This window comes from Pecten maximus, chromosome 9, assembly GCF_902652985.1.
Source record: "Pecten maximus chromosome 9, xPecMax1.1, whole genome shotgun sequence".
NCBI classification, from domain to species: Eukaryota; Metazoa; Mollusca; class Bivalvia; order Pectinida; family Pectinidae; genus Pecten; species Pecten maximus.
In genome coordinates this window covers 17089023-17116896 of record NC_047023.1, presented here as the reverse complement: position 1 = coordinate 17116896, position 27874 = coordinate 17089023, and the positions used below count along the sequence as shown (strand labels likewise).

Here is a 27874-nt window from a genome sequence, read left to right as displayed (position 1 = left end):
TACATGCATCTCCAATAATTGAAATTGATAAATTTTCTTTTGTAAAATAGACACTTTATAACATATCTGCTAATTTAAAATTACTTCAAATTTTTTTTTTCTCTTTTTTTTTGGAGGCGACAGATTTTGTAGGAAGATAGTCTGTTTAAAAAAAGTGTTAGTCTTACTTACAAATATGACGGTGAGTATGGTAGATATGAATTATAAAATAGATCAAAAAGTGAATAAAATATCTGTTCTAACCATTACACGACCCATTTAAAGATTACAGAACATCAGTTGGCACAAATTGTTGGGGACTTATATAGCAACCTCTTTCGAAACCAAATCCAGTTACCCAGGGCAGCTCTGGAATGAACACATGTGACCGTAATGAAATTCTTGTCATTCCTTTGAGCAATAAAGGTAAAAAGAACTGTGATCATCGCTCATCTAAGGGTAGGTAAATCCATATTGATATAAGCAGAGTATTTCATCAAAGAGTCGGAGATGCCTTATGATTCTGTCATGTAATAAGATCTTTTATGATGTTGTAGCAGCAAATAAAAATTCCACTGATGACCTTTTACCCACACTGCATTCATAACGTCGTTAGTCACATTGAGATTCCTGGAGTCCTATAGTATTAAGAACAGCACAGCTAGTCTGTATATGGTATTATGCACAATTTTCAAACATCTGAAGATATGTCATAACTTGTGTCATGTTCTTGTTTGAGTAGTTTTATATTCCTCTTCCATACAAAGCAGCTTACAGTCTAGCTTCGTATCCATCATTGGTGTACCCTCCCTTCTGGGTCATCTGAAAAACACAATTTATATAATTACTACTCAATTGCTTTGGAAATCAATATAAAACTTATGGAATTGTTTAGAATTCTACAAAAAGTGTAAATATAAGTTGTAATTTCGATTTTAGATCATTTCAAAACTGCAAAAAAACGTTATCTTTGATTATTGATCTTTTTAAAACTGCTTTATAACCACTCATATCGACTTGAGAAAAAAAAAACGTAAAAATGAAGTCAATTATTTTTCTTTATGCAAAAGGTGGCATCCTGTACATATTTGAATCATTTGAAAAAAAAAAGAAAAAAAATCAAATCAAACAATACAATATGGACCAAATGTAGCATTGACTTAGAGTTGGGACGTTATTGCCTTTGTTATACTGCATGGATTAATTTCACTAAGGACTTGGACCAAATATAATATGGACATAATATGGGAATCATATTCATGTGCGACAGAAAGTGTCTTAGACCCACAGTAATATGGTCCATTTAAACCTGGATTGTGACAATTCATTGTGACAAACTCATTAGACCTGGACCATAACTTGGACTAAATTTAATAATGACCGACTAAATGTAATATTGACTACAAGGATTGAGAAATATCTGAACACTGACCAACTTCCACCAAATTTAATATCGATTTTGACATGTGGACCAACTGTTATGGACTTTGATCCAAATGTTGCACAGGTCAACTTAGACCTAGTGTAAAAAACCATGGACTGGTAATATTATACATGCATTAAATATCTAATACTTATAGTGTGTAAATGTGCTATCAACAATAAAATTGCTATGAGAAAGCTTAAGCTACCTTTAATATCGATAAAACTTTTGGCCATAATTTATGTATATAGAACAGGTGCACAGCTATATAAACCCATCAGACCATAGTAATAAAATGAAAAACATGCATTTTTCTTTACTGAAATTACATAAATCAACCAGCATGCAACATATATATAGTTCTTTATTATTTATTAAGTGGCCGTTTTCTCCAATGTGAAAATAAGGAATGCATTATGTAGTGTTTGTAGTTCTGTATGCTTGAACAGTTCAAATTACCTTGGCTGTTGTGGGAATACTTATCTAAACCTAGATCTTGTTTATGAATCCTAGTGTTCATACATTATGAATGCAATCAAATTCGGAGACAGCTTCAGGTATTTCTAGAGTTTCAGCAGGTCTGTTTTTAAACGTGCACCTCGATATATCAGTAATCGTAGCAAAATGCTCTTATGTAAGCATTGATACAAATATTTCTACTTGTTGAGCTACCACTTCAAACAATGTTTCAAACCAAATATGCAGGTCATTGTTTAAGGATTTTGCTACTTTTCCCCTTTTTGACCCTCGTAGGCTTCGGGGTGCCACACTATGCATTACAAAACACTGGATCTCCTTTGATGGTCCAAGCCAAATTTCCTCAAAATCCATTCAGTCTTTCAGGACTAGTAGCAATTTAAAGGATTTACCTTTATTTCTCCTATTGGGCCCTACCCCTATGGCCACAGGGGATCGAGCCATAAGTTTAAATGTAGGGTTTGGTTTGTTTCTGTTTAACGTCCTATTAACAACCAGGGTCATTTAAGGACGTGCCAGGTTTTTTAGAGGTGGAGGAAAGCCGGACAACCCAGAGGTGGAGGGCTAGTGATAAAGTGTCGGGACACCTTAACCACTCAACCACCGCGGCCCCCTTTAAATGTAGGGTTAACAGGTTTACCTGATATATGATACTAGGTGCTATATAACTTTTGCAGTATATTTTGTATAAAAACATTTTATAACCTAAAATGATTACCACCAGTACATTAAAGTATTGTATGTAAAATTTGAGCAAAAATATTACATTTTTTTGGGATGAAAAAAATTGATCTGCATTAATCATGTAAACTCATGGAATATGTTTTGTCCTGTATAAAATTCAAACCAAGACTGACCATGCTGTTAGCTGAAATTGTTAGCCAAATACCTGTTAATTGTAACCAATTACCTGTTAATTGTAACCAATTACCTGCTATTGAAGGAGTCATACCTGTTTTCAAGTAACACTAGAAATGAGTTTTTGGGACACATATTTTCCCCTGTCTTGATTAATAAAATCTTAAATTACCACAAAAGTGTAAAATATGCATGGATTTTGAACTAAGATCCAACTTTGCCCTTTAAGTCTGTTCAATTGTACATTCATGCAGAATTTCACATGGGAATACAATACTGTTCTAAGTGATATTATGACGATCAAAATGAAAAGACAGAGGAAGGAATGAAGATTTTGAACCTGACTGAACGTAGAGCATTAGTCGAGTTCCCAACACCACTTAAACACGATTATCATTTTAATGAAGTATATATTGATTATAAGATAGCCAGTTTTATTAACATTTATAAAAGGTAGGACTTTGTAGTTTAATCTATCTACAATTAACTTATAGATCCTCAATCCAATAAACCCCACGTCTACAAACCTCAAAAGAAAATCAAATCCTCAACATATTAACTACCATTAGAGACATTTACATACACTAGAAGGTTCAAATGTTGGAATAAACATTCAGTTTCTGTGGCTGATAATAAGTGAATATAAAATATGAATTTAATTGAAATACTATTTGTCATTATAGCAAGGGTGCCAATGAAAGTATCACAAAATATGCTTCAAGCAATGAAAGAAAGAACTTTGATATTTGTTAGACAAAAAGATCAGCAGAAAAGTTAAGACTTTTACTTGATTTAATCTTCATCTGAAGAGATCAGATTTATGTAAAACCATTGAGATAAAAAAGAAAACGAGTCCAGGAAAATTGACAGTATAGACATTAGCCAATTAGGCATTAAGTCAGCAGGTTCTAAGTGAAGAGATTTCTTGGATAGGACAGAGTTACAGACCATAGCAAGCTTTAACATCCTTTCTTTACTCGAATATGATCTACAACTACAAGTGCAAGTGATATAAACTACAGCAGTAAGTGCATCACTACAGGAAGAGCACAATGACAAAAGTAAAGGTTAACATATGTTAATGATATTAGTCGATAGTATAGAAATGTTTTGTAGTTTTCTATCTATTAAAATTAAGTGCAATGGTTGATAATTGAAGAAATGTATCACTTCATGAATATTGTTTTGTGACAATGAGCAATATGATCTCCCCATTCTTGATAGATTTAAAAGCCTTTCATTTGATTGGCAAAATCTTCTGCTGTGATGAATCTTTAACATTGGTACATGGCCCAATCTATTGGTTATGTAAGTATATAGACCTAAGGAAGTTAAGTTTTAATTTAAGTGTAGAGTAAAGGGTGCAGGGCAATCAGCTGTGAGTATAAGGTCACTGACCTCTATGCATGTAGTTTATAACAGTTTCCAGTCATAGAGCTTCTAAAGTATGATATAATGTCCCTGTTCAGGTAATTTCACTGGGAAAAAATGTCATTTTTCATTTTCAAGGAAAGAACCGATAAGCTTCAGATTGTAACTTTTGGGCCCAAAATGACAGTTGCAGAAGAGGTAATTAAACACTTCCCATTGTCATTCAGTTTTATTTCTAAAATGATTTTCATGAGACCTGTAATGATTAAGTTACCTTGTTATTTGTCCAATATGTGAAACATTTGTGCAGTACAAATTACTTGAAAGTGCAATTTACCAAAAAAAGACTCTCGGAGTTACGATCTGATAATGTGGCATATAAATATTGAAGCGATTTAACAAATTATTCAAGCCGTAACACCAATGATTTCCCAAAGTTTTGAAATGGTGACATTCATAAAGGAGATGAACCCAAGCTCTATGGCTGATGTCAGATGTTACAACATATATCACAGGAATATAGCTACAGAGATAGAGAAAGCTAATGTAACGACCTTAGGTTTGTACTGCATGTCCTGACAGGGAACATAGCCTATATTGTGATTACCACCTGTTGTGGTCATCTGAAACATAACAGCCAAACTTTTATTCAGACTTTTTTTCCAAGTTAAAACTAGGGCACTACCGACACCTTGGTATTAAGATTTGCTCGAAGGCTTAAGCATTTCAAAAAATGTTTTTCATTTTTGATTGCAACCTTAAGTGACAAATTTTGTCAGCAAATAACAGAAAAAGACTAAATTTGATTCACATCACATTTCAAACCTTATTGAGAACTGAAATGTGGTGGTCTTATATAAAGATTATATGGTGTAGCAATTTGGTGAATACAAGTGTAGGATTTAATCAGAACACGACTAACTGTTAATCATGAGTGAATTAGTATGATAGATCACATCAAATGTGGACTTAATAAATTAGGTGCTATCAATGAAAAATTGCTTCTATATATCATCAAAAAAATAAGCGTTGTCCACTTTACATACATCTATACCTATATAAAAAGGAATTGTTATCTAAGAAAGTTACAATTCATTAAAAACTTTCACGTTATTTTTAATCCATCAAAGATCTTTAGATTCTTAAATAGAAAAATAGTATATTGGGATTATAAGCCTTCTTTGTTCTATTTTTTATGTATGTTTTACTTACACAGAATAAATTTGAAATCCCTCCCCTCTAAAATTCACTGCTAGTCACCAATTAGTATTTAGATGAAATATTGTTAGTTTAGACCGATATGGTTGTAAAAATCAGAAAATTTGGGTTCTGTTTTCTTGCCTACCGGAAGCTCTGCCTTGGACTTAGTGACAGGGCTTTCATTCCAAGGGTCCACAACAAAAGAATGATCGTATCCCTTCGCAACGGTGTAGTTTGCACATTCTTCCCTGTGCCTCACAAGAGCAGGCCCCCACTCAGGTGTAGGAGAGCAAGTTTTCCTGAAGCGCTGTAAAATAATTAGTTAAATTATGGATCATGTAAAACTCATAAAATGTTCATTATCAGGAAATATTCAAATTATACTGTTGCTTCTGGCAGCATAAAACAAAAATGATTTTTAGTTGAATCAATAGTCTTTGCAGCACCGAGATGTTTAAAGTTACAAGTAAATAAGATACTAGAAAATGTTTTGTAATGGCTAACTAACGTCATACACATAAAATATTCAAACTAATTTTACTATATATGGCACCAAAGATTTCAAATTAGTATCTTATTAAAACACCTGGAAAGATATTTGAACTTACTTCAGCAAAACTTCCAGGTGTGATTGCTAGCTGGTAGATTGCAGTTCCGATGATACAAAAGATCACCAGCAGTGTCATCAGCCATCCAATTACGTCAGCAAACACTGGGTACTTATCACCATTATCACCGGCTCCCATGCTCTTGTAATCCACCCAGGAGAAAATAATGATGGCCTGAAAGGTCAAATAAAAGTTTAAGGTAATGAGGAAAATTGTAATGGGCGAGATTGCATGTAACAACCAATGAAACACAAAAGACCAAGGCAGAGTCAAATGGAGAATTCCTATTTCTTCTAACAATTCTAAATTTTACAGCATTCTGTAAAAGCAAAACCATATAAACTAGAAAATGTCTAAGACTTAAATGCCTGCGCTGTCAGACTTGACACCCAGAAACATCAGCAGTTCCTGAGATTAGCTAGTTACATTGCATTGGTACGGGATGCGACAGGACTGACATGACTTCATGTTTCATGGTGGGGGCATAAAAATTGCATTTAAAGCATTGCAAGCAATTTTTTTTGTAGAAGCAAACCAATTTCAAGCCAAAACTATCATTATTCCTTTAAGAAGTCTAGGAGCTTGTTTAGGTGTTCTGAAACAATAACATTTAAAATGAAAATTTTGGTGCCTTGTAACTGAAGTAAGAGAGCTAAAAACAAATGAACAGTATAAAGAACATGTTATACTTACAGCACACAAGAGTGGGGTGAGGAAACACCAGCACAAAGCCCACCAATACTTCAGCAATGTAAACACCATACTTTTTCCTATCATGCATTCAATGTCGTTCATGAATCGTCGCACTCCTGTAACAAAAAAAATCAACGAAGTTTCAGCATAACATCTAAACTCAAGAATTGTGTATAGCTAATTAAAATATCAGTATTTCAGACTATACATACTAAAGTGTTGAGGAATGATCTCCAGTTAATAATTCACTGAATAAACACAAGACACATTCCATTATCTATAGCTTGCCTCTCCAAATGCAATCGTACACAATATCCACTTAAATTGACACCATCTCTTCATTACCCATCAAGTCCAGGTGAGCTAAAAAATCAGGAGGGAAGATACCTACCGTAGATCCAGCCAACTGAGATACATTCACAAATGGCAATGACAAGAATGTTCCATCCACCAGAATATGTATCCATGACTTCCAGCATGTAGATTCCACCCTAAAATTAAAATACATTTTACCTTAATTTAAAGTATTTTAATGTGAGATTTTACTCCTTAAAAGATTTCTAGCAAAAGGCAATTATAATGGACTTCTAGCTTTATGTCAACTGAAAGGGTCTAATATGTTACAGAGTTTTTTTTAAATTCTAAATATAATCATAAATGTATATTCTGCATTCAGCGTAACAATCAGATGTAACTGTTGTTAAAGTTGTACCACAACATTCCAAAAGGTTTGCTTACATTTGTAGTCATTGTTAAACCGAGCAGGAAGAAAACGGCCGATACTCCAATGACAGTGAAGAGCTTGTAGTTCCTAAGTTTGGGGAATCTGTCCAGGAGGGATGTAATAACGGTCTCCACCAACACAAACTGGAAAATGATTTTAATGCATTTTTTTATATCATTCATGAGGTCCTCAGCATTTCAGGATACTGGTTAACTCGCACCATATTTTCAATCCCACCTGTTGTGAATTTTAGTGAATGTTCTATATGTATATGTTTGAAAAGTCTTCAAGGTCGGATTACCCGAGTTCTAAAAGAGCTAGTTTGATGGTATAGAGCTGTACAATTGAATGTTATAATTCTCCTTTTCCCATTTAAATATTTGGTGAGAAATCACTCCTCCTATCATACTTTAGGGAGAGGGCTAATAAATAAATAATCTATTTAATTTGTTCATTCAATTATATCTGTGAAATGGAAGTAAATCCTAACATATGCATTACCAAATAAATTCTGTCCCAAGTTATATGGTCAGAAATGCTACATAATCTCACTTCTGATAAGCCAACAATGTCATATCTTATTCTAGCTTCCCTCAGGAAAGATACATTTCCATACTCAAATACGATACATGTAAATCACATCTGCAGAGGAGCCAATTTAAGTGTACTTTAACAGCAATGTTACTAACCTCCGAATCCACACCAAGAGTGATCAACATCATAAAGAAAAGGACAGCCCAAACAGGAGCCGCTGGAAGTGTTGTTACAGCGAATGGGTAGACCACAAAGGTCAGGGATGGTCCGCTCTTTGCTACCTCACTCACAGGTACATCAATCAGCTTGGACAGGTAGCCCAAGTAGGAGAAGATCACAAATCCAGCAAACACACTCGTCAGACAGTTACCAAATGCTACAGTCAGCGTGTCTCTGTATTAACAAATTAAATTCCTTTAAATCTAGCCAACAGCAAGAGAAAAACGCTTACACATTCAAATTTTATACTCACAACAAAACTTCTTTGAAGATTTTTTGCAATGTAGGTTCACCCGACTTGTGAATCCACATTGCTAACATTTTTTTAATTTCCATGAAGAAATGCACATTTAAACATTTTGAAGTTAAATAATGATGGAGCATTTTCTAAAACTACAGTGTAGCTGTTATTACCATGCCTAGAAACAATAACCTTATTTGGACTTTACTGGATCTGAAATTATACCCATGATAAGTTATACATATACACTATTGTGTCTCAAACTGAGGGAAAAAACTAAGGGTCATCAAGTTGGAGTGTTGAGGAGCATTAAAGATCTTGTTTGTTGAAGACTAGAGTATGTGTAGCTGTCCATGACTGCTCACCTCACACAATGGTTGTGAAACTTGTTATAACTGGCCAATGCAATCAAACCACCCCATGAAGCAGACAGAGAGAAGAAGATCTGTACAGCAGCATCCTTCCATACCTGTTTGAGAAAAAAAATCCATCGTTATACTTAATTTAACAATTAAGTTCAAAAGTTGACATTAATCTTGCAGTTGGGTCCCCTTACCATATAGTCACAATTCTGACTTGGTAGTTTGATTTTTAGTAAATTTACCTAAGTTTTCAACATTTTTAGAGAAAAAAAACTGATATTATTGTCTTGAATACCATGACCTTGACTCTACATGGCAATTGAGAAAAAGAACTCTGTATTGAAATTGATGAAATTTGGGAAGATAACCAACAAAAGAATTTACAATCTTGTGTATTCTAAGTATTCATGCCACCAAAAATGCTCACAAGCATGAACGAAAATAGTCATGTTTTAAAATGCGCAAAACATTTACAGCAGACAAATGGAAAGGTCATAACATTATGCTTAGTCTTCCATTGATAGACTGATGAAAATGCTCAAATAAAAATTGTGTCAACACACAGAGCAATAATTATCAAGATATATACCCCAGAGTCCCTCAGCCTCTCTAGATCTGGAGTGATGTAGAACTTGATGCCCTCTAAGTAGTTGTCCAGCATAAGACCACGGATCAGAAGGATGACCAGAACAACATAAGGGAAGGTGGCAGTGAAGTACACAACCTGAAATTTAACAGTTGTTTTACAATACAATGAAGTTATAAAATACCAACCAAAAAATATTTTATGCTAGCCCTAAAATACACAACATGGAATATTATATAAGTATTTGACTTCCTGTATGGTTGTAAAATTTTATTTATTTTTTCTTTATTTTCACATTTTATTAATTTTTGAAATAAGATTTACATATACAGTAATCTCCAAAACCAAAGCTACATTCAATATCAAACAGCCAAGAAAATAATAGTAAACTATATACCTGTGAAACATAGTTGTAGAATTACATGTGATCAAATGAGTCGAAAGCTACAAATTGGGATCATGGGTACAACACTGAACAGATAATTTAAATAAGAAGTACTATCCACAGTTTGGTTAAAGGAAGAATTGGCCATTAATGAGGAGTTTTCATCATGTCCCTACCTTTCCAGAAGTCTTAATACTCTTGCTGAGGGCCAAGACAACAAAGATGAAGGCAAGTAGGTAGCAGAGGACCATCTGCCAACGTGGCCCCTGTAAATCTTGTATTCCTGCACTGAAGCCTGAACCAGTTGCTACAAAGCTGAAAAATAATTTTTTTAATTTAAAAAAATTAAATTTCGAAATATTTTTATTTAAAGCTATGCAATGCAATGGATTCAAGTCATTTTCTCTTTGTTACTGGTAGAGTGTACATTTTTGTCAGTGGGTGTCAATGTATAAAACAATCAGGTTTGTTTGCTGGTTTTATCACCCCATAAACAGTCTGCAATTTTGAAGTGGGGTTTCCTTGCACCCTGGTGAACTATCCCAGCATGCCCCTTTATATTTCTGGCAGATCTAGAGTTACGATATAGCTGCCACAGTATATAAGGACACCAGTAATTAGGTTATTACATATATATATACAATACAGCAATATCATGTTACAGTTCCATAATATTTTTTTTTCTTTTTAAACAACTTATGACTGATAAAAGATCGATGTATAAAAAATGAAACCTACTCAAAATATTCCTGAGATGGCAGCTCACGCCTGATACCATGTTCGTTGGCTTGTGTCTTGTTGATGAAACCAACTACATTTGACTTGGCGAAATTCATAGCATTATGGCAAGTACCCCAGTTGGGGTTGCTGTACCAGGTTGTATTCCATTTTCTTGCACCAGCCAATTCACATGTGTCACCAGCTGTCACGTTCAGAATGTGAACTTTGTCATAGCAAACTGCAAAAGAATCAGTGAAATTCATACATTGTGTTGCGTAATTTTTATAGTGTCTCAGATTGGCGGTGCGCCCGCGGCATTCCCACACGTTTTTTATTAATGACGCATGGTTTTATTTCCTGAAGGGCCGCCCTGGCGCATAGATAAAATACAAAATAAAAGACGAAGAATTAGTCTTGAGTTCAGATAAACTTCGTTCGTGACCAAAACATCGGCAACAGCCAGTATCGGCCTCTTGTGGTTAAAGGGAGGCAACTTCTAAACTAGTACAAGAATTAATGAAGTCTCGTTTAACGCGAGAATTGAAAATGAAACAAACACAGATCGGCCGATATTTCAGCTCCGGCGGACCTGGAGAGAAAACTAAATTTGTCAAGTTAACTTCAAAAAAATTAAGGGAATATGTATGACTAAACAAAACATTACTGACATTTACCGATGACCCAATTACTGTGCGTTCGTGGTTACGTTTTAATTAGTAAAAAATATCATCAATAATATTTGATAATTTTAACACCAATAGGGACCGGCCCATGGTTTTGGAAAATGACCCCCCATTTCCGACCCAGAGGGGTCATAGGCCCACACCCACTGAAAACAATCGGAGACACTGTTTATAGTTGATTCAGAAAATAAACTTCTAAATGGCCGACATATTTACTGAGTAGCTTTGAAAATGGATTATAAATAAAAAGATATAACCAGATAACATGTCAAAAATTTAACTGTAAATCTTATCTTATTAGCTTCTGTCAAATTTTTGACATGAAACAGTAGTTCATAGTCGAGTAGAACGTTTGGCAGTCCATGTTGAGTTTACGTATAAAATTGCAAAAGCTCACATATAACGTACACAATAAGGAAAGGAAAATTATGGAACCCTAGTTTTCTTTTGAAAGTACAAATACAATCAACCTACAACATGAAATATGTTACACTACTGCATGTCAGAAGAAGGAATTTTGGCACATTGTTTCCCTTTCAGTTGACATTCACAAGAGATATGAATGCCAACCGGATAAAGGCAAATTCATGATGCAACCAAATTTACAGGTCTAATCTGTTTAAGTGGAACTTTAGGCAGCAGGCCAATTATAGTTGACAAGAATATGAACATGTTATCTATACTGAAGTGGAGTCATACTTACGGTTCGTACTCCAGGATCCACACTTATCCCAGGGTAATGTGGTAGTGAAGGAGGCAAATAGATAGTAACAGGCCCAACCGATGATCATGTTGTAGTAGATGGAGACAAGAGCAGACACGATAAACATTCCATATCCCACACCTGGAAGGGCATAGATTTAATATATAACCATGTGTTCAAATTATTGTTTCTTGTTTCAAAAATCTAACTAGAGAATGTTTGGTGTTTGTGTTCCCATTTTCAATTCAAATATAGCTAAATTATATAACAAAACTAAAAGTTCCAACACTTTAAAAAGGTGGAATAAAATTTAATCTTCTTGGTACAGACTGGGTCTAGAATTTATTCAGGATGTTCCTTGTATGTTAATTGATATAACCGATACATTAATCAGGCCAATGTCATTTTTTTTAACTTTCACTTTAGATTAAAATTCATACAACACCCTCTTAAGACGATTTCCCTACCCGTGAAGAGTGGTGCATATTTCCAACATGTTACGGGTCCAGCACTGGCAAACTGTCCAAGGGACAACTCCAACAGGAAGATCGGAACACCCACAATTGCCAACATAATGACGTAAGGGATGAGGAAAGCACCTGAAACAATGGAAGTCAAGAGTTCAAATTTCCTTAATTTCATCCCGAGACATGTTATTTGCATCATTTTATGAGGTCCATGAACATTTGATAAAGTGTTAAAAGTTTATCTTCATGTATTTTGGAATATTTATTGTTCCAGGAATTTGAAACAAGACAATAACAGCTACATGCTCTTCACTACTGTATCTAATTTTTTGGAAGGACTTGCAAATTAAGGATTATTTTTTTACCTTGAATACTAATTTCATCTGAAATGCAACCAAGAATTTTGTCTCTGCAATCACCATTCCCAAACTGATAAACACATGTACAAATGTATCTAGTTTTTAGTGTATTGCTGAAACCTTACCTCCTCCATTCCTGTAGCAGAGGTAAGGGAAACGCCAAACGTTTCCAAGACCCACAGCATACCCTAGACATGAAAGGAAGAAATCAAAACGTCCACTCCAGTTTCCTCTTTCCTGATTTTCATCTCCATCAACATCATCTAGACGTTTACCCTGTAATATACAAGTTTTCCATAGATGTATATATCTGTTTTGTTAAATTTTAAAGACTATTCTAAATTATAGAAACTAAATTGAAAGTTTGGATCAAAATCCTATGTTTTAGTGTTTGGATCAAATGAAATTTTGCATTTGTTTTAATCTAGAATTAGAAATAAGTTTGAGTTGGCTTCTACCAACTAGATCCTACAACAGCAGGATAAGCATAACATCCATTTCTAGTGAGTGACACATGGATACAATATTAAAAGCCTTCAGTTTGAACTCTTTTTACTCCTATAATTGTTTATGGTCATTATACAGATTAAAACATCACTTCCATTACAATAGGAAGAGAAACACTTGCATTATCAGTTTATTACCATATTTATTCTGTTAACAACCATAACTATTAACTAGGTATTGCTAAAGCAATATATATGTCCCCTAACGACCCCCGCTAATAATATTAACATTACCCTTGACCCAAACCCACTGAAGCTCAAACTTGTCCGAGATATTATGGTCCTTTATCATTGTGTGAAGTTTGATCAAAATCCTTCATGGAATGAAGCTGCTAGAGTGCAGCAAACTTTGCCATTACGTACACATACACGATGACAGACGGAGAGGAAACCTGTTATAGTACTGGCAGACAAACAATTTCAGGCTTTATTCAACTTAATTCTAAGCTAAAATCAGGATAATTGTGTAATTATTTTGTATTCATTTGTATTCATTTTACAGAAAGACAGGTTAATAAAAGGCTGTGCCGAATATATAACTAGATTTCAGACCTGAAATTGAGATGGCATATTGTAGGGTATCACTGTCAGTCAAGGTCCATTTCATTTCAAAAGTATTTATCTACAACAAGGGTTGAACAGCCTAAAGGACAAATACCTTTGCATAATGTACCATATTAATCCACAAATAAGCCCCCGCCTACAATACATTCATTTATGCAGAAGTATCCATTTTGAAATAGTAACTATACACATATATATGCAAGCTACAAATGTTAGCCCTCATCCTCAAACATTTATACTAAACTTTTACACTAGGGAAGGACTGGTCTTATTATAATCTTTTTGGGATGAGAGAAATTAACCTGTTTATGTGTACATGTTGTGAACACAAGGGAACTGAAATATAACAACCTGTCCATGTGTACGAGTTGTGAACACACAGGGAAACTGAAATTTAACTGAACGAGCTGTTGTGAACACAAGGAAATTGAAATATAAATAATATAAGAGGCCCATGGGCCTTAACGGTCACCAGAGATTTGAAATATTTCAGTAAATTTAATTGACACTTTTTGGCCAGACCCATCAGTCTAAGGAATCAGTCAGGGCCAACATGTGCATACCATTAAGAAGTCATCCCAATCTGATGATGTTAAAAAATTTAGAATGAATTTCAAAACAAATAAAACAAATGATTATCCCCTCCCATGGGGCAACTGCGAGACCCCAGGGCCAGGAAATCCACAATTATGGTAAAGCACCTTAAGACCCTTCCATCTATGAAGAGTATTTAATTCTACCTTATTTGGGTTAATTGTGAGAAGATTTAAAATGTCAGTTAATTTGACCCTTTTTGGCCCCACCCATCAGCCCCTGGGGGTCAGTCAGGGCCAACATGTACATACCGTCAAACTCTCATCCTATGCTGATAATTTGAACCAAGTTAGAATTAATTCCAATAGAAATCCAACAAATAAGTCAAAAATGTGATCTCCCTATATAAACTATAGTAAAGTTTACCCCCTCCCCAGGGGCAAACTTGAGACCCCAGGGTCATGAAATTCACAATTTTGGTATAGCATTGCCACAAGACCCTTCCATCTATTAAGAGTATTTGATTCTACCATATCAGAGTATAGAGAAGATTTTTGAAATTTCAGTCAATTTGACCCTTTTTGGCCCCGCCCATCGGCCCCTGCGGGATGGGGGACCATATAATTCAAAATTTTAGTTGACCTGTAGCCATAGAAGCTTCCTGCCAAATTTCATTGAATTTGGTTCAGTAGTTTTGGAGTAGTTGAAAATGTAAATTGTTTACGGACAGACGACGGCGGACAAAATGCAATTAGAATAGGTCACAAGAGACGTCTCAGGTGACCTAAAAATTAACCTGTCCATGTGTACAGAGTTGTGAACAAACAGGGAAATTAACCGGTTTCAATTGAATGGGTTAACAGATCTCTTTCTATTCCAGCAGTATATAAATATTTAACAAATTTTTCAAGCAAAAAATTATCTCAGCTGAAATAAAGCAATTTGTACTAATAAGATTCATTCATTAAAACAAAAAAACAAAAAAAAATCATCACAAATGATGTAAAAATCAGCTGAGAAAAATCTTTAGTATATATAATTTCACTTTTTATATTGGTGTTAGAAGCCAAGTTTTTATTTGGGCTTTGTTGTTTCAGAAAATCAAGCAACAATGCATCTGTATTGGTGTGTTCCATGGTGAATTTGTATTCAGAGACAAACATCTACCTACAGACTTAAAATTTACCTCAGCAGGTCACATTGCATGTGCAATGCATACCTTCAGTCAATATCATGGTCTGTTTGATTTGAAAAAAGTATACAAATACATTTTGTACATGTATATACATATTCTATAGAACATTAAAAGCTTTCTGTACATAAATCTAAGGGATTGCCAACCTATTCATGAGTAATAGTTGTTAACACTTGTATATTGCACAGGGTATTTACAAGTTCCAATTGAATAGGTTTCAGGGAATCATAATTTTCCATTGCAGGAAGTGTAAACTTTTAATGGTACAGATCAGTTTATTGGATGATTTTATGTAGCTGACAAAGCTTAATAAAGCACATTTTAATAACTTTCAGCTGAATTATTGGAAACCAAGTATAACTTGAGGACCTATATGTTATGCTATACATGCAAGTTTTTATATGAAATCTAAAATGAGCAATTATGATATTGAATGTTTGGCAAGAATTGATTAGAATTATTGAAATATATGCAACCATAAACAAGATAAATATGGAGTATATATTGCCATTTAGCTGTGGAGAACGATCAAGAGAATTCTTTAAATTGTGGCCAATTTAAATGTTTCATGCGATAGTCGCTGTACAATTCTATACATATTAACAGGTCATAATGCAGCTATATGTAACAAGCTACATACATGTATGTAATTCTATGTATGGTAGGATGATTTGCATATTGAGACTGGGAATTCTATCAAACGCCGGCCATACTAACTTTACATAATGACAAATTCTTTGTCATTTAAGCATTCGATCATAAACTTAACAAAAAGCTAATGTTTAGGACACCGTATGCAAAATAGGATGTATCATGGTTAATGCAGTTAAAACATTTTGCAAAACAGACTTTGAAAAGGTCTGGATTAATATAGGCTTTTTAAGCATGGGCTAAAGTCAATGCAAACACAAAATGTAAGCTTATATACTCCCAGATGAAGATATTTTTCCAAAATTACTATACATACGAGACTCCCAGAGTACTTGTCAGGTTGTAACATCAGCCAGTTTAGTTCAACTCATTTTCTTTTTCATATGGTTTGAAAATGTATAAGGAATGTCTTGTCAGGTGTATTGTGTTAAGACTGGAGTACTTGATGTATAGCTATGAAAATCTGATCTCTGGTTTTTAAAAATAAAGCGCGAGCGTCATGACCACCTTGTAATCATATTACAGTCGCTCCTTTCAGCATTTACGTGTCCTCCAGACTTGTGTTATTTAAATATCTACCCTTCATGCTTCACTTCCTTTTATCTATATGGACATACAACAAAAACAGATGTCATTTGTTTTCAAATCTGGGCCATTCAGTATAATATACTACATCTATATGCTTCAAATAATTAAGCTTTGTGCTCTAATTACCATCAGCTTGAATCTACATGAATCCAAATATATGTTGTCAATGGAAATATAATCTGCATTTCTTGCAACATAATTTGGTGTTCAATACCAGGAGGCTATGATTTTCTAGGAACAGACTTATATATAACTTTATATCAAAAGTAAACTTTCTTCAAACAGTCATTATAATTTGCATACAATTAAAGAATTTTAAATCTGCTGGTGAAAACTTCATTGTAACCGATATGCTTCATAATGCTAAGTAATATAACAAATCGGGAAAATTTCTCAACATTCTCTGTTGAAGCCTGAAAGCTTGACATTTAATATATTGGTTAACATATCAAACTGAATTATTGAAAGGTAAATTGATCAGCAATGTTCACAGTCTATAGGCCCGACTTCTTTATGCTTGAGGTATTTACTGGTATGAGGTTAGCCAGTAATGGATCAGATTGTAAACATTATGCATCTTTAATTAGAACCCTTAGAAAGTTGAGGTATAGTAGCTAGATTTGTGGTAACATTAAATGTTAGAACAGTCATAAATGAAACTTAAGTCTAGATTGGAAGTAAAACATTCTTAGTGTCTGATATAATCAAGTTTAATAAGAATCAATCTGCTGTAGGTGGCCGGTGGCACAGTGGTAACACTCGTCTTGAGCTTTAACCTAGATGGCCAGGGCTGGATTTCCCCGATTGGAGGTGAAAAGGGTATTATGTGGGGTCACCTGCCCGACCATGTAGGTTTTCTCTGGGTACTACAGTTTTCAGGTCCTACAGTATAATTTCATGGACTTTAATCAGAGCCAACATGCGTGATTAATATAAGTTTAACTTACATACAGGTAGGATCTACTATCTTCAATACGTTCATTTCAACCATAAATTTAAGTTTCACACTATTACATCACTTCCTTTACATAATTCTGAAGGCATCCCCAAATAAAACTTACAATGCTGTGAATCCAATAATATACCAGAAATTAAGATATTAGATATCCCTTTCGGAGACTCACCTTATTTAGCCAAGACATACCCCAAATTACCTGTTAAGGCTTCTGGACAGGATAAAGACACACACTAAATGTCTTTCCCACGGTTTGTCTATAAGGTTGAGTGAGCTCCCGATGAACTCTATACAAACAGTTTTGTATCAGTAAAGTATGAAAGAGTCTGTATGCAATTTACTAAGATGAATATACCAAACAGTATATACTGTTTGTCATAAATGAACAAAAGAACGGTCATTAACGCTTTTGTTGTTTCACAATCACATCAGATTTTGAAAAACAGGAATTTTCACATTGTGTAAATTACAAAACGTACTTGAGAAAAACAAATTTCGGTGGCAATGAGTTTCATCCAAGACCACATTTTATGATTGAACTGAAGGATATATAAAAAGTTCATGTGTACCATATTCAATTATCCTATGTATCAGCCTATTATAGTTCTCCATTTTCTGTAAATGTAGACAATTATTGCAATTTGTACCCTGTTTTAGACACTTGTCCCATATGGGTGCAATTTACAAGATGAGATTACTATGATGTTACAATCAGTCACGATGATAACTTTAAAGTCCTGCACTTCTACACAATGGGGCTTGTCAATTAATTATATGTAATAAATAAATACTCCCCTCAATAATGCAGAAACTTCCACAAGCTTTCCATCATCATGTCTTTCTTGGCTATTTTAATTTGAGGCACATATAACCGATGAAATGTTTTGTTTTCTACAATTGCTTTTCATTTGTACTACATTCTTGACAAACTTCTTAGAATTTCCATGGGGAAGACATGTTCAATTCAAAGAAAAACTAATCCCCATGACAAATTATCATTAACTCAAAAACATATCTGAAGCTGCTCGCTTTAATCTGTTAGACTAATTGATTTTTTTTTCAAAATTATGTACAACTAACAAGTTTTGCTCAAATGTTCGAACTTGGGGACCTAATTCAGATTAGGAAGGATTGTCGAGCATGGTAAAGTTGCTTTCAAACCAGAAAATTATGGTGAAAAAAAAGAAGTCAATTTTCATGCATCTTAAATGCAATAAATGGATAATTGTGTATATATTCTATAATAGGTTAGAATGGAGGCTTTGAACCCCAATCCTCTCTAAGTCGGCAGAATATCAATAACACCCAAGACTTAATAAATACATCAATTATCCATCTGCAATTAATGAATTATAATACACAAAGATAAATACCTCAATATTTTGACAAGGGGAAGTAAGTCATCTACACTGGTTGGTACATTTATCATAACTACTGATAAATCTAAATTCCAGCAAATGTATATAAACGCTAATTACAGTATGATAAAGACTTTATAAGTATGATAAAGTGTAAGAGTCTACAGTATCCTTGTGAACGAAACTTTGCTGGACAGGGAATTGATTATTTGGCTCCTCGCTGGAGGACCAAATATTTCTATAAATAAAGATATTAATTTATAGGACGAAGAAAGACTTCCTTTTAACACAAATGTTCCAACAGTAAACTAATTGGCTGGATTTAAGCCATTCTTCAGTGTTTTCTAACTGCATGCTGTTTGTATACAACACTTTCACAAAGCTCCATGCAATTCTTCCTTGTGATAAAAAGGACTTATAATTTCTTAACAATTACAAAACATTGTGTTCAGAAGTATGTTAAGTAATGTTTTTAGTTTTTCATCTAGGCTGGCAATGTCTACATATATATATATACTAAAGTTCAGTCAAGGTTCAAACATTGCTTCCTGGTTATATGATTATGAAAGCCTCCAATAAAATCATGGATGCAGATAGTTTGCCTGAATTAAATCACAGTAAAGATCTGTATACACATATGTATATATATATGTATAATGTTTGCATGTAGATGTGGAAAAACAGCTAGGCCAGCTATATAAGGAACATATAGATCCCACCCATGGCATAATCTTCATTATAGATCTATCCAAGTTTGATTTTTTCCCCAAATTTACTAATAAAACTTGATAAATTAATAGTCATGAATATTAGATTGAATCCTAATTGAGTTGTGATATATTTATTTACAATAGGCCAGTGTTATTGTTCGTCTTTGGAATGGTACAGTATACTATGCTATTATTCTGTGATCAATGTATAGAGTACCATGACTATAGTCAAGAGACTATAGTTATATCTGAATAAAGGGACACTTCAATTGAGGGGTGGAGGGTGAAATGGACCGAATTGACATTTGAAATGAGAAGCAAACAACGATTGTATACAAATGTCTAGCAAAGGAAACCATTATATATGCATGTGTAAAAAGTATGACTACACAGAAGGAAACGGACTTTATGGACCAATTAAGAAAAATCAAGGGCAACAACTCTGAGAATTAAATAACACTCAATATCAAAGATGGTGGTCTGAAAGTCTAATTCATACAATTGATATCAAGATTAATCATGCACATAAACTGTATCAACAAGCCAAGTTAGAGAACACTGAAAAAGAAATGAATTAGCTCAATGAATTACCATTCTTGAGAAAGTGATTCATGGTCAAGAATTGGGACACAATTACATCTCATCTGTCCTGCTTCATTAGTAGCAATTAAGTTTTATGCTAGCCCGAGATTCCGCTGGCCCTGATACAATGTCTGTAAGGCCAGAGTGCTATATGGAAACAATTCAAAAAGGTGACGCCAAGATTTTAGGGCAGACAAAACAGATATGGCATGACCGAACACCTGACCTTTTCTATTGTGTTTTACTTAGTTTAAATTAAGAAAACATGGCATATTATGTTATGGGGGGGGGGGGGGGGGGGGGGGGGGGGGATAAATCTCATTTATATATAAATTATATAAATGTAAGGGTGGTCGTACGTTTTGCCGGATTTTATTTCATCTGCACTAAAATCTTGGCAACACCTAATGATGATAGAATTCCATGCTTTCGTATAGTAGTATGCTCTGGTCCTTAACACCAGACATGTTGTCAGGGTTAGAGGAAACTTGGGTTAGTTTTATGCAAACTCCCAAAATTCATTTCATAAGTACATATTGACACAACATGCAAAACACATCAAATTTTAAAAATTACTCCTCAAAATGTCATTCTTACCGAAAAAAGTCTGTCTGAAAAGTGGGAAGAAAATACATCCGATTCATTACAGAATTAATTCCAATTTGGTTTTGTTTGTTTTGTTTGTTTTTGTTTAACGTCCTATTAACAGCCAGGGTCATTTAAGGACGTGCCAGGTTTTGGAGGTGGAGGAAAGCCGGAGTACCCGGAGAAAAACCACCAGCCTACGGTCAGTACCAGGTAACTGCCCCACGTAGGTTTCGAACTCGCAACCCAGAGGTGGAGGGCTAGTGTTAAAGTGTCGGGACACCTTAACCACTCGGCCACCGCGGCCCCAACACACGTATCTATTGTGACAGATATAGCCCACGGAAGTAACCTCTACAATTTGCTATTGTTACGTTTTTCAATCAAATTAACAATTGTAATTATTGTTCCTTAAGACAAAGTGCGTTAATATGTCGGTACTGTACTTTAGATTCTAATCTATATAGTATGTTGAAGGACGCTTTACCGTCGACATCATATACTTTAGTCAACAACGACAACAAATGAAACGAGTGCAATTAATGATTGCAAAAGCTCACCGGCGGCAGCAATCACACTATGCATTCATTTTTTATGTATGTATAAGCATGTCATTTTGAAATTGTATGTCACATAATATCGCTCCTAGACCTCTAATGGATGTATAAACAAAATAAGGGTGTGGACTTACAAGCTTTTCAAAACTAACCCCCAAAATCTTTAAAGTGAGTTTTTGTGTCAAAAAAAGTAAGTCCACTAAATAGTAAGTTGCCAAAATGTCAATTTTTTTCTGCATGACTTGCCACAGCATCACTCCTGGATCTCTAATGAATGTATAAACCAAATTAGAAGGGTGATAGGTGTATACTTTTGGACTTACCCCCAAAACTTTAAAGTGGGTTTTGGTGCCAAAAAAGTTAAGTCCACAAAATGGTAAAATGCAAAAAAATCACAATTTTTTTCTGCATAATTTTGCCATAACATCACTCCTAGACCTCTAATGAATGTATCAACCAACTTAGAAGGGCATGAGGTATATACTTTTGGACTTACAAGCTTTCCAAAAACTTACTCCAAAAACTTTAAAGTTTTGGGGTGGGACGCCGACGCGGATGCCGGGGTGACAGCATTAGCTAGCTCTTGGTTAATCGTAACCGGTGAGCTAATAAAACGACAGCATCTAAAAAAGCCGATCATAATTACAATTTGTCTCAAACACTTTTGACTATCATCTTGATAAGCCACATCTAGGAGTGAATGATAATCTACAAAGGGTCGTACGTCTAATTTCTCCCATGGTCCCTTGCCAATTTGGCTCCCATCATAATAGACCAATGTGTTAATCAATTGGAGAAGTAACTTTTCGTTTCAACATGTTTTTTATGCAATTTTTTAAAGTTTTTGGAGCATCCAAAATCACCTATTTTTGAAAGATGTAAAAACCCAAGAAATTCTTCCAAAAACAAAAGCTGTTCAACAAAAGTTGTGTATGATAAGCAAAAGGTGCTGTTTTCAATATTATGCCAACATTTGAAATTTTGATGTTTTCAAGGGCACACTCAGTAGTAAAATACAATCAAGAGTCAACATATTTAAAAATTAAAACTGTTCAGACCGAGGGAGTTCCCAACCTGTTCAAGGTAATTTTTTAAAACAGTTTGCCTGCAAACACTTATATGCAGTAAAATATTCAGGCCACTCAATCGAAGGTAAGTGTCATCGATTAATATCGGCACTGGTTCAGCAAATTGTTTCATTTCAGCATACAGTTGATAAAATGGTTGGTATGTACAGTACCACAATAAGAAACTTTCAATAAATGATATTTTAAGAAAACTGGATTTAATTCAGAATGGATGCTAATTAAGATATAAACAGCTGCTGAGCATCATTTGTGAGTTATCAGACTGAAAATTGGGGTCAACTGTGATTTAACAGAATTGTCAGATCTTTTATTAGCTAGACTATGTCTGTTGATTTACTACAGACCAGTATTCAAAAACCCCACCACCAATTTGTTACTTGTCTACCTATAAGTTTGGTCATACTGGTCAACAGAACTATTAAATCTCAATTATAAACATTTACAGGCCATGTAATTGAAAACCCACAAATCTACAAAATCTTTATTCATAAACAAAGATTCATTTTCCAATGTGAAAAAATATTGTAAAAAACACTTAATGGCCATGTGGATCTGCATAAATTGTATTTCAAAATGATTTATAATTTGTAATTTTAAATAGCTTGCTTGAATTTAAACTGACTATGCTTTTATTTTGATAACCTGAAGGGAACATGACCAAAGTTATTTTAGGAGATCTGTTCCACCCTGTTAGTTTGAACAATTGCTGGCCCACTCTATTGAACTTATCAGGGAGTGTTTACATTGAGCTTGGGTGAATACGAAAACAAAATGACAGAAGGGTGATAAAAGCTTACAAGATTGTGTTATACAACTAGAACTTCAAACTTCCTTTAATGGGGGTAGGCGGTGAGGGCGGTGGGTGGGGGTGTACATGTAGCTGGGAGGAGGCAATATGTTTCATTGATCAATAAGCTGCTTCTGAGGATAAGGCCAAGAGAAAGTTCTGAATTGGTCCATACCCATACCTACAAATTCTTAATGGTCCCAATCACCTAAATTCATTCTGGATGAATCACATCAATTTGAAATGTTAATTCTCCGACACCTGGATGGATATTTCTCCATTAAACAAGCTGGTACAATATATCTACTTATTTCCTGCCAGACTTAAGTACATAAATGTTTTTTTTTTTTTTTTTTTTTTTACAAAAATATGGATTTCAGGATTATAATAACATCTAATGAATAAAATTAGTAAACTAACTAATGGAACTAACTTTTCTATAATTTGCCCCTTCCCATCCCCCAAAAATCCACTACACCCAACCCACCTTTGATGAACCCATTATAGAAATGACATTTTTCTGTTTAAAAGTTTTTTTACATTTAGATGCAAGATATTTAAGTGAACCCCTATAATAAAGAGTATAGTGTTTGATAAACAGAAAATTGGTATCACTCCTACCAATTAATACCCCAAATACACTAAGATATATTGATCAGATAAGTGCATCTATTTTAGTCACAAAACTTTAAAGGCATGTACTTAGCAATTGTATACTTCGTGACAAGAACAGTTCCCACCCTATGACTCACCTTCATTCACTCTCCTTGGTAAGAGATCACATATCTAACCAAAACAGTTAATCCCCACCATAGACAATACAGCTAGTCCTAGCAAAACACCAATATTCAAAGTTTTCCCTTATCCAAATAATTCCTACAGACAGCTAGAGGTCATTAAAATCATAATGTGTCATGATCTCTCATTATCGGGAATAACTAGAATATAGTAATGACATGTCGGTGACTGGGCCCCACAATTTGTCTAAACCTGAACTTAACCCATGTGTTGTATTCAATTAACTAAATTAAGATATGGAAATAACAGCATACATAATTTTTAATATAATGAAACTTGCTAAATTAAGAAAACCTAATGAAGGGCTCATTAAATATCTTGTACACAAACTATTTCAGAAGCAGTGTTTGAAAGTAAAGGTGGTCCGATGGCCAGAGGCTATAGAAAACCTGGTCGGTCTATGTAAAATTTCAAAGTGTTGGCCTGATTGGCTACGAAAAGTTTGAGTCCTGACATACATTACAATTCATGTAAACAACATTCCAATATTTTCTGACAAATGATCATATGAAATCAGAGCTTACAACAGTTTTTTTACCCATAACAGCGTGTTATTACTGGATGATGCAAGCGTTTGCGTGACAGTTATGCTACTTTCAACAATATGTTTACAAAATGGATCTATGGAGAAATGACTTGGGCTATGGGATTTCAATTTTCTGTAGACACATTGTCTAAGGTAGCAATGCTCAAGCAAAGGGCAGGTAACTCGTATCAATATCTTAGAAACGCTTTAAAACACGTACCCCTGGCAATTATAGGGTTTTGTATCCGGAGGATTTAACTGTCTTTATCATTCTAAACAAACGCATAAATTACCTGAAAATATCCATAAGGAATCCTATTGATTTAACTATATTTCGTATGTTAACAATGGCAAAAGGGTAAGGAATGCAGATTTTTTGAAAAACCGAATTATGAATATTGCCGTAATTCCAGCGGAGTCAAACGGCCTGACCATACTGGCTGTATTACTGATTTTTTGGGTATATAATAATATGTATGACAATCCCGGGAAACACATGAAAATGTCATTTATTCGAGACGGGGGTCACTGAACAACATCATAAAATCAAAGATGGCGGTCGAAAGTAGCGCCGAGAGACCCTGATCTAGGCGGTACACAATACACATTTTCTCTCTAGTTTTGTATGGAATCCATTAGTTTGAATTACACAACAAACAATCAAATCAATTTAAGCATCAATATTAAACGAATGAAACGTTTACAGTAACGGATGAACACACCATTTCATTGACGAAGACTCAACGTCATATCGAAAGTCAACTTGACCTAGTTTTGAATGTACGCATTTACAGACTTATTTTTTGTGTCGACTGTAGTTTATCACATACCAACATTACTATCATTTGTTTATGTATAAAACACAATTAATTAAATCGTGTTACAGCTACACTGAGGTGTTATTACTACCTCGTTAAGATATTTGAATCTATATACTTTCAGTTTCACTTGCTAAAATTTAAGAAGGGGAGTAACTTCCACTTAAAAGGGTCATAATGGAACATTTTACCTAAAATATCTTACATAAAAATAGAAGAATGTTCTGTTTTTAGTTTGAATATTACAATTGGCCAATTCTTACACCATTTGTACAAACTAAATCATATTCAACTTATCAATATGCATTGAGTACACGTTTTTTGCATATTTGAAAAAATGCCATTTTAGGACAGTGGATTTTCGTTTTTTTAAAATCGCATAGAAAATTTGTTTTTCAACCGATTTTCAATCTGTTTTCTGTTTTGTAATGAGAAAACATAGACAGACAAAATAAAATACAGTTTATATAAACACATATTAAGGAAAAAAATGGTTGAGCATTGCTATCGAAGGAATTTTCATATATACTTTCATACACTGCAGAAGTGGTCAAATGTGCGACCTTTAACCTTGAAGAATGCCCACTCAAATCATATGATAAAAGCATACTACCTTTGCTGTACTAACGTTTCAAAACCCCTATTGCACATTTGCATATCACTGATGATGTATCGCATGCAATTTCAGAAATTTGACTAATTTCATTTTAGGACTTACCAGAGACCTGGTACTGTAACCTTGACCTTAGAATTTTTTTAACCCCTTGAGCACATCAGGCTTCAGTAAGTTTGGCCTTCTAAGATTCTGAGATAATCTCCAGAAACAAAAGTGCTGATGGATATTTGTGGTAAATACAGGGCACCTGCTATGTGTAATTATAGAATTTCTCTACTTATCTACCCTTAATTGATTAATCCTGCTGGTCAATACCACACCAAAATAATCCTCTCTGCAGAACATTTTAGTATGAACTTTATGCAAGTCCCAAGTTCATGCAGTGTTCAAAAGTCTACCATATTCGAAAAGTGAAAATGAATAATTTGGTGGAATAGATGTTTAATACTTTTCATCTTAAGTTAATCTGTCATTTGTACCTAAACAATAGGTAAAAACTGGGTAGTACATAATCTAACTTCAACTGCTCAGCCAACAGATAATTATTGTGGCAGAACTGTTTTTCATTAAATATATAAGTCAACAGAATTCTTAGAATGCCAAAATATTTTTTTAAAAAGTTAAAATTTTACTTTCCCTGAATTACTAGTCGGAAATTGTCAATATACATTCAGACATTTTTTGCATTATGCTAATTAAATTTTATCAATGTCTATACATGTCATTGGTTTGAGTAAATACAGACATGCAAATTTTTAAACCAGCTATAAAATTTGACTGCTCATGCTGAATTTTTTATATACAAAAAGACAATGTGAATGGTGATTATATATAATATTGTAAACTTTTGTGAATGTAGTGTCTGGCCCAACACTTTTAGAAAAAGGTCTAGGTATATATATATGGTATCAGATTTAGGTTGAAAATGTGAATTAAAGTTGTTTGAATATGCGCACTCACATTATGAATATAGTTTATGGATTTTTGTATACATACAGTTATACAGATTCGTTATAAACATATAAATCAGAATATGAAAAAAATACCTTTCTTTCCAAATAGTTCTGGATAAGGTCAGTTCTGTTTTGTAGAACGGCCAATCGGGTATCGATTTTCTCGTCGAATTTCTGTTGCATTGCCATTTTGGTAAAACGCACACCGGCCACACCCTGGTAATGAAACTAGGAACAGACTTGTTCCGCTATCAAAACTTCAGTAGGTAGTCCAAACAAAAACGTCACTACAAAAAGAAAATCCGTCATACAATTAATACAATATTCTAGTTATATTATATAAGGCCACATATCCGAACTCGAATCTGTTGGGTTTCGGAGACTGAAGAAGTTATCGGGTATTCACCTATGGATTGGACACGGATATGCTTGAATAAAACATGAACTGGGCTTCGTCGAATTCCTGCACGCGACGTATATATAATGTAACTACAGTACAGGTAGCTAGGACCTCAACTGGCCTAAGTGCAAACCATGACGTAAAATTGTAGAAGGAAAGTTAGCTTGTTCAAATCTTACCTTGCACTCAAACCGTCTTCACCGAACACTAGTTTTTGGTCTGCTCACCTCCAAGAGCAGTGTTCTAATGGCAGCAGACGACAACTGTTTCTCTACCTCGTTTTAGCGTCTCCGCATTTGGACGGATAAAGCCGAATCATATATCCTTTATGAAAAACCACTCAGGTGAACACACACGCTTTTAAAACCTGTTTTTGAAAGACCGACTTGCCTTCTTTCAAAGCGCCTGTGTACATGTACCTGTTTGCACGCTTTCTTGTCGAACCACGCTGTGTTACGCTTTCTTGTCGAACCACGCTGTGTGTGTTTTTCACAGCGTGGTTCGACAAGAA

The 27874-nt window shown here is 34.4% G+C and overlaps 1 protein-coding gene across 7 annotated transcripts; it reads right to left on the bottom strand.

The window, feature by feature from the left end:
• Nucleotides 1–70: 70 nt before the first annotated feature.
• LOC117334420 (sodium- and chloride-dependent neutral and basic amino acid transporter B(0+)-like) lies at nucleotides 71–27748 on the bottom strand. Of its 7 annotated transcripts, none has more exons than XM_033894030.1 (18): nucleotides 27543–27748; nucleotides 27057–27250; nucleotides 12718–12868; nucleotides 12234–12365; nucleotides 11767–11907; nucleotides 10399–10618; nucleotides 9837–9975; nucleotides 9279–9413; nucleotides 8693–8796; nucleotides 8023–8260; nucleotides 7348–7476; nucleotides 7001–7100; nucleotides 6610–6725; nucleotides 5917–6090; nucleotides 5454–5615; nucleotides 4663–4731; nucleotides 2790–2831; nucleotides 71–801 (listed from the first exon to the last, which is right to left on the bottom strand). In XM_033894030.1, exons 2-17 carry the CDS (start codon nucleotides 27150–27152, stop codon nucleotides 2826–2828), a joined length of 2112 nt encoding a protein of 703 aa, XP_033749921.1. In that variant the 5' UTR covers nucleotides 27153–27250; nucleotides 27543–27748; the 3' UTR covers nucleotides 71–801; nucleotides 2790–2825. The 7 variants fall into 7 exon arrangements, with proteins under 7 accessions (XP_033749921.1, XP_033749920.1, XP_033749918.1 ...); XM_033894029.1 differs by having other exon boundaries at nucleotides 2811–2831; XM_033894027.1 differs by lacking the exon at nucleotides 2790–2831.
• Between the last annotated feature and the right edge of the window lie 126 nt (nucleotides 27749–27874).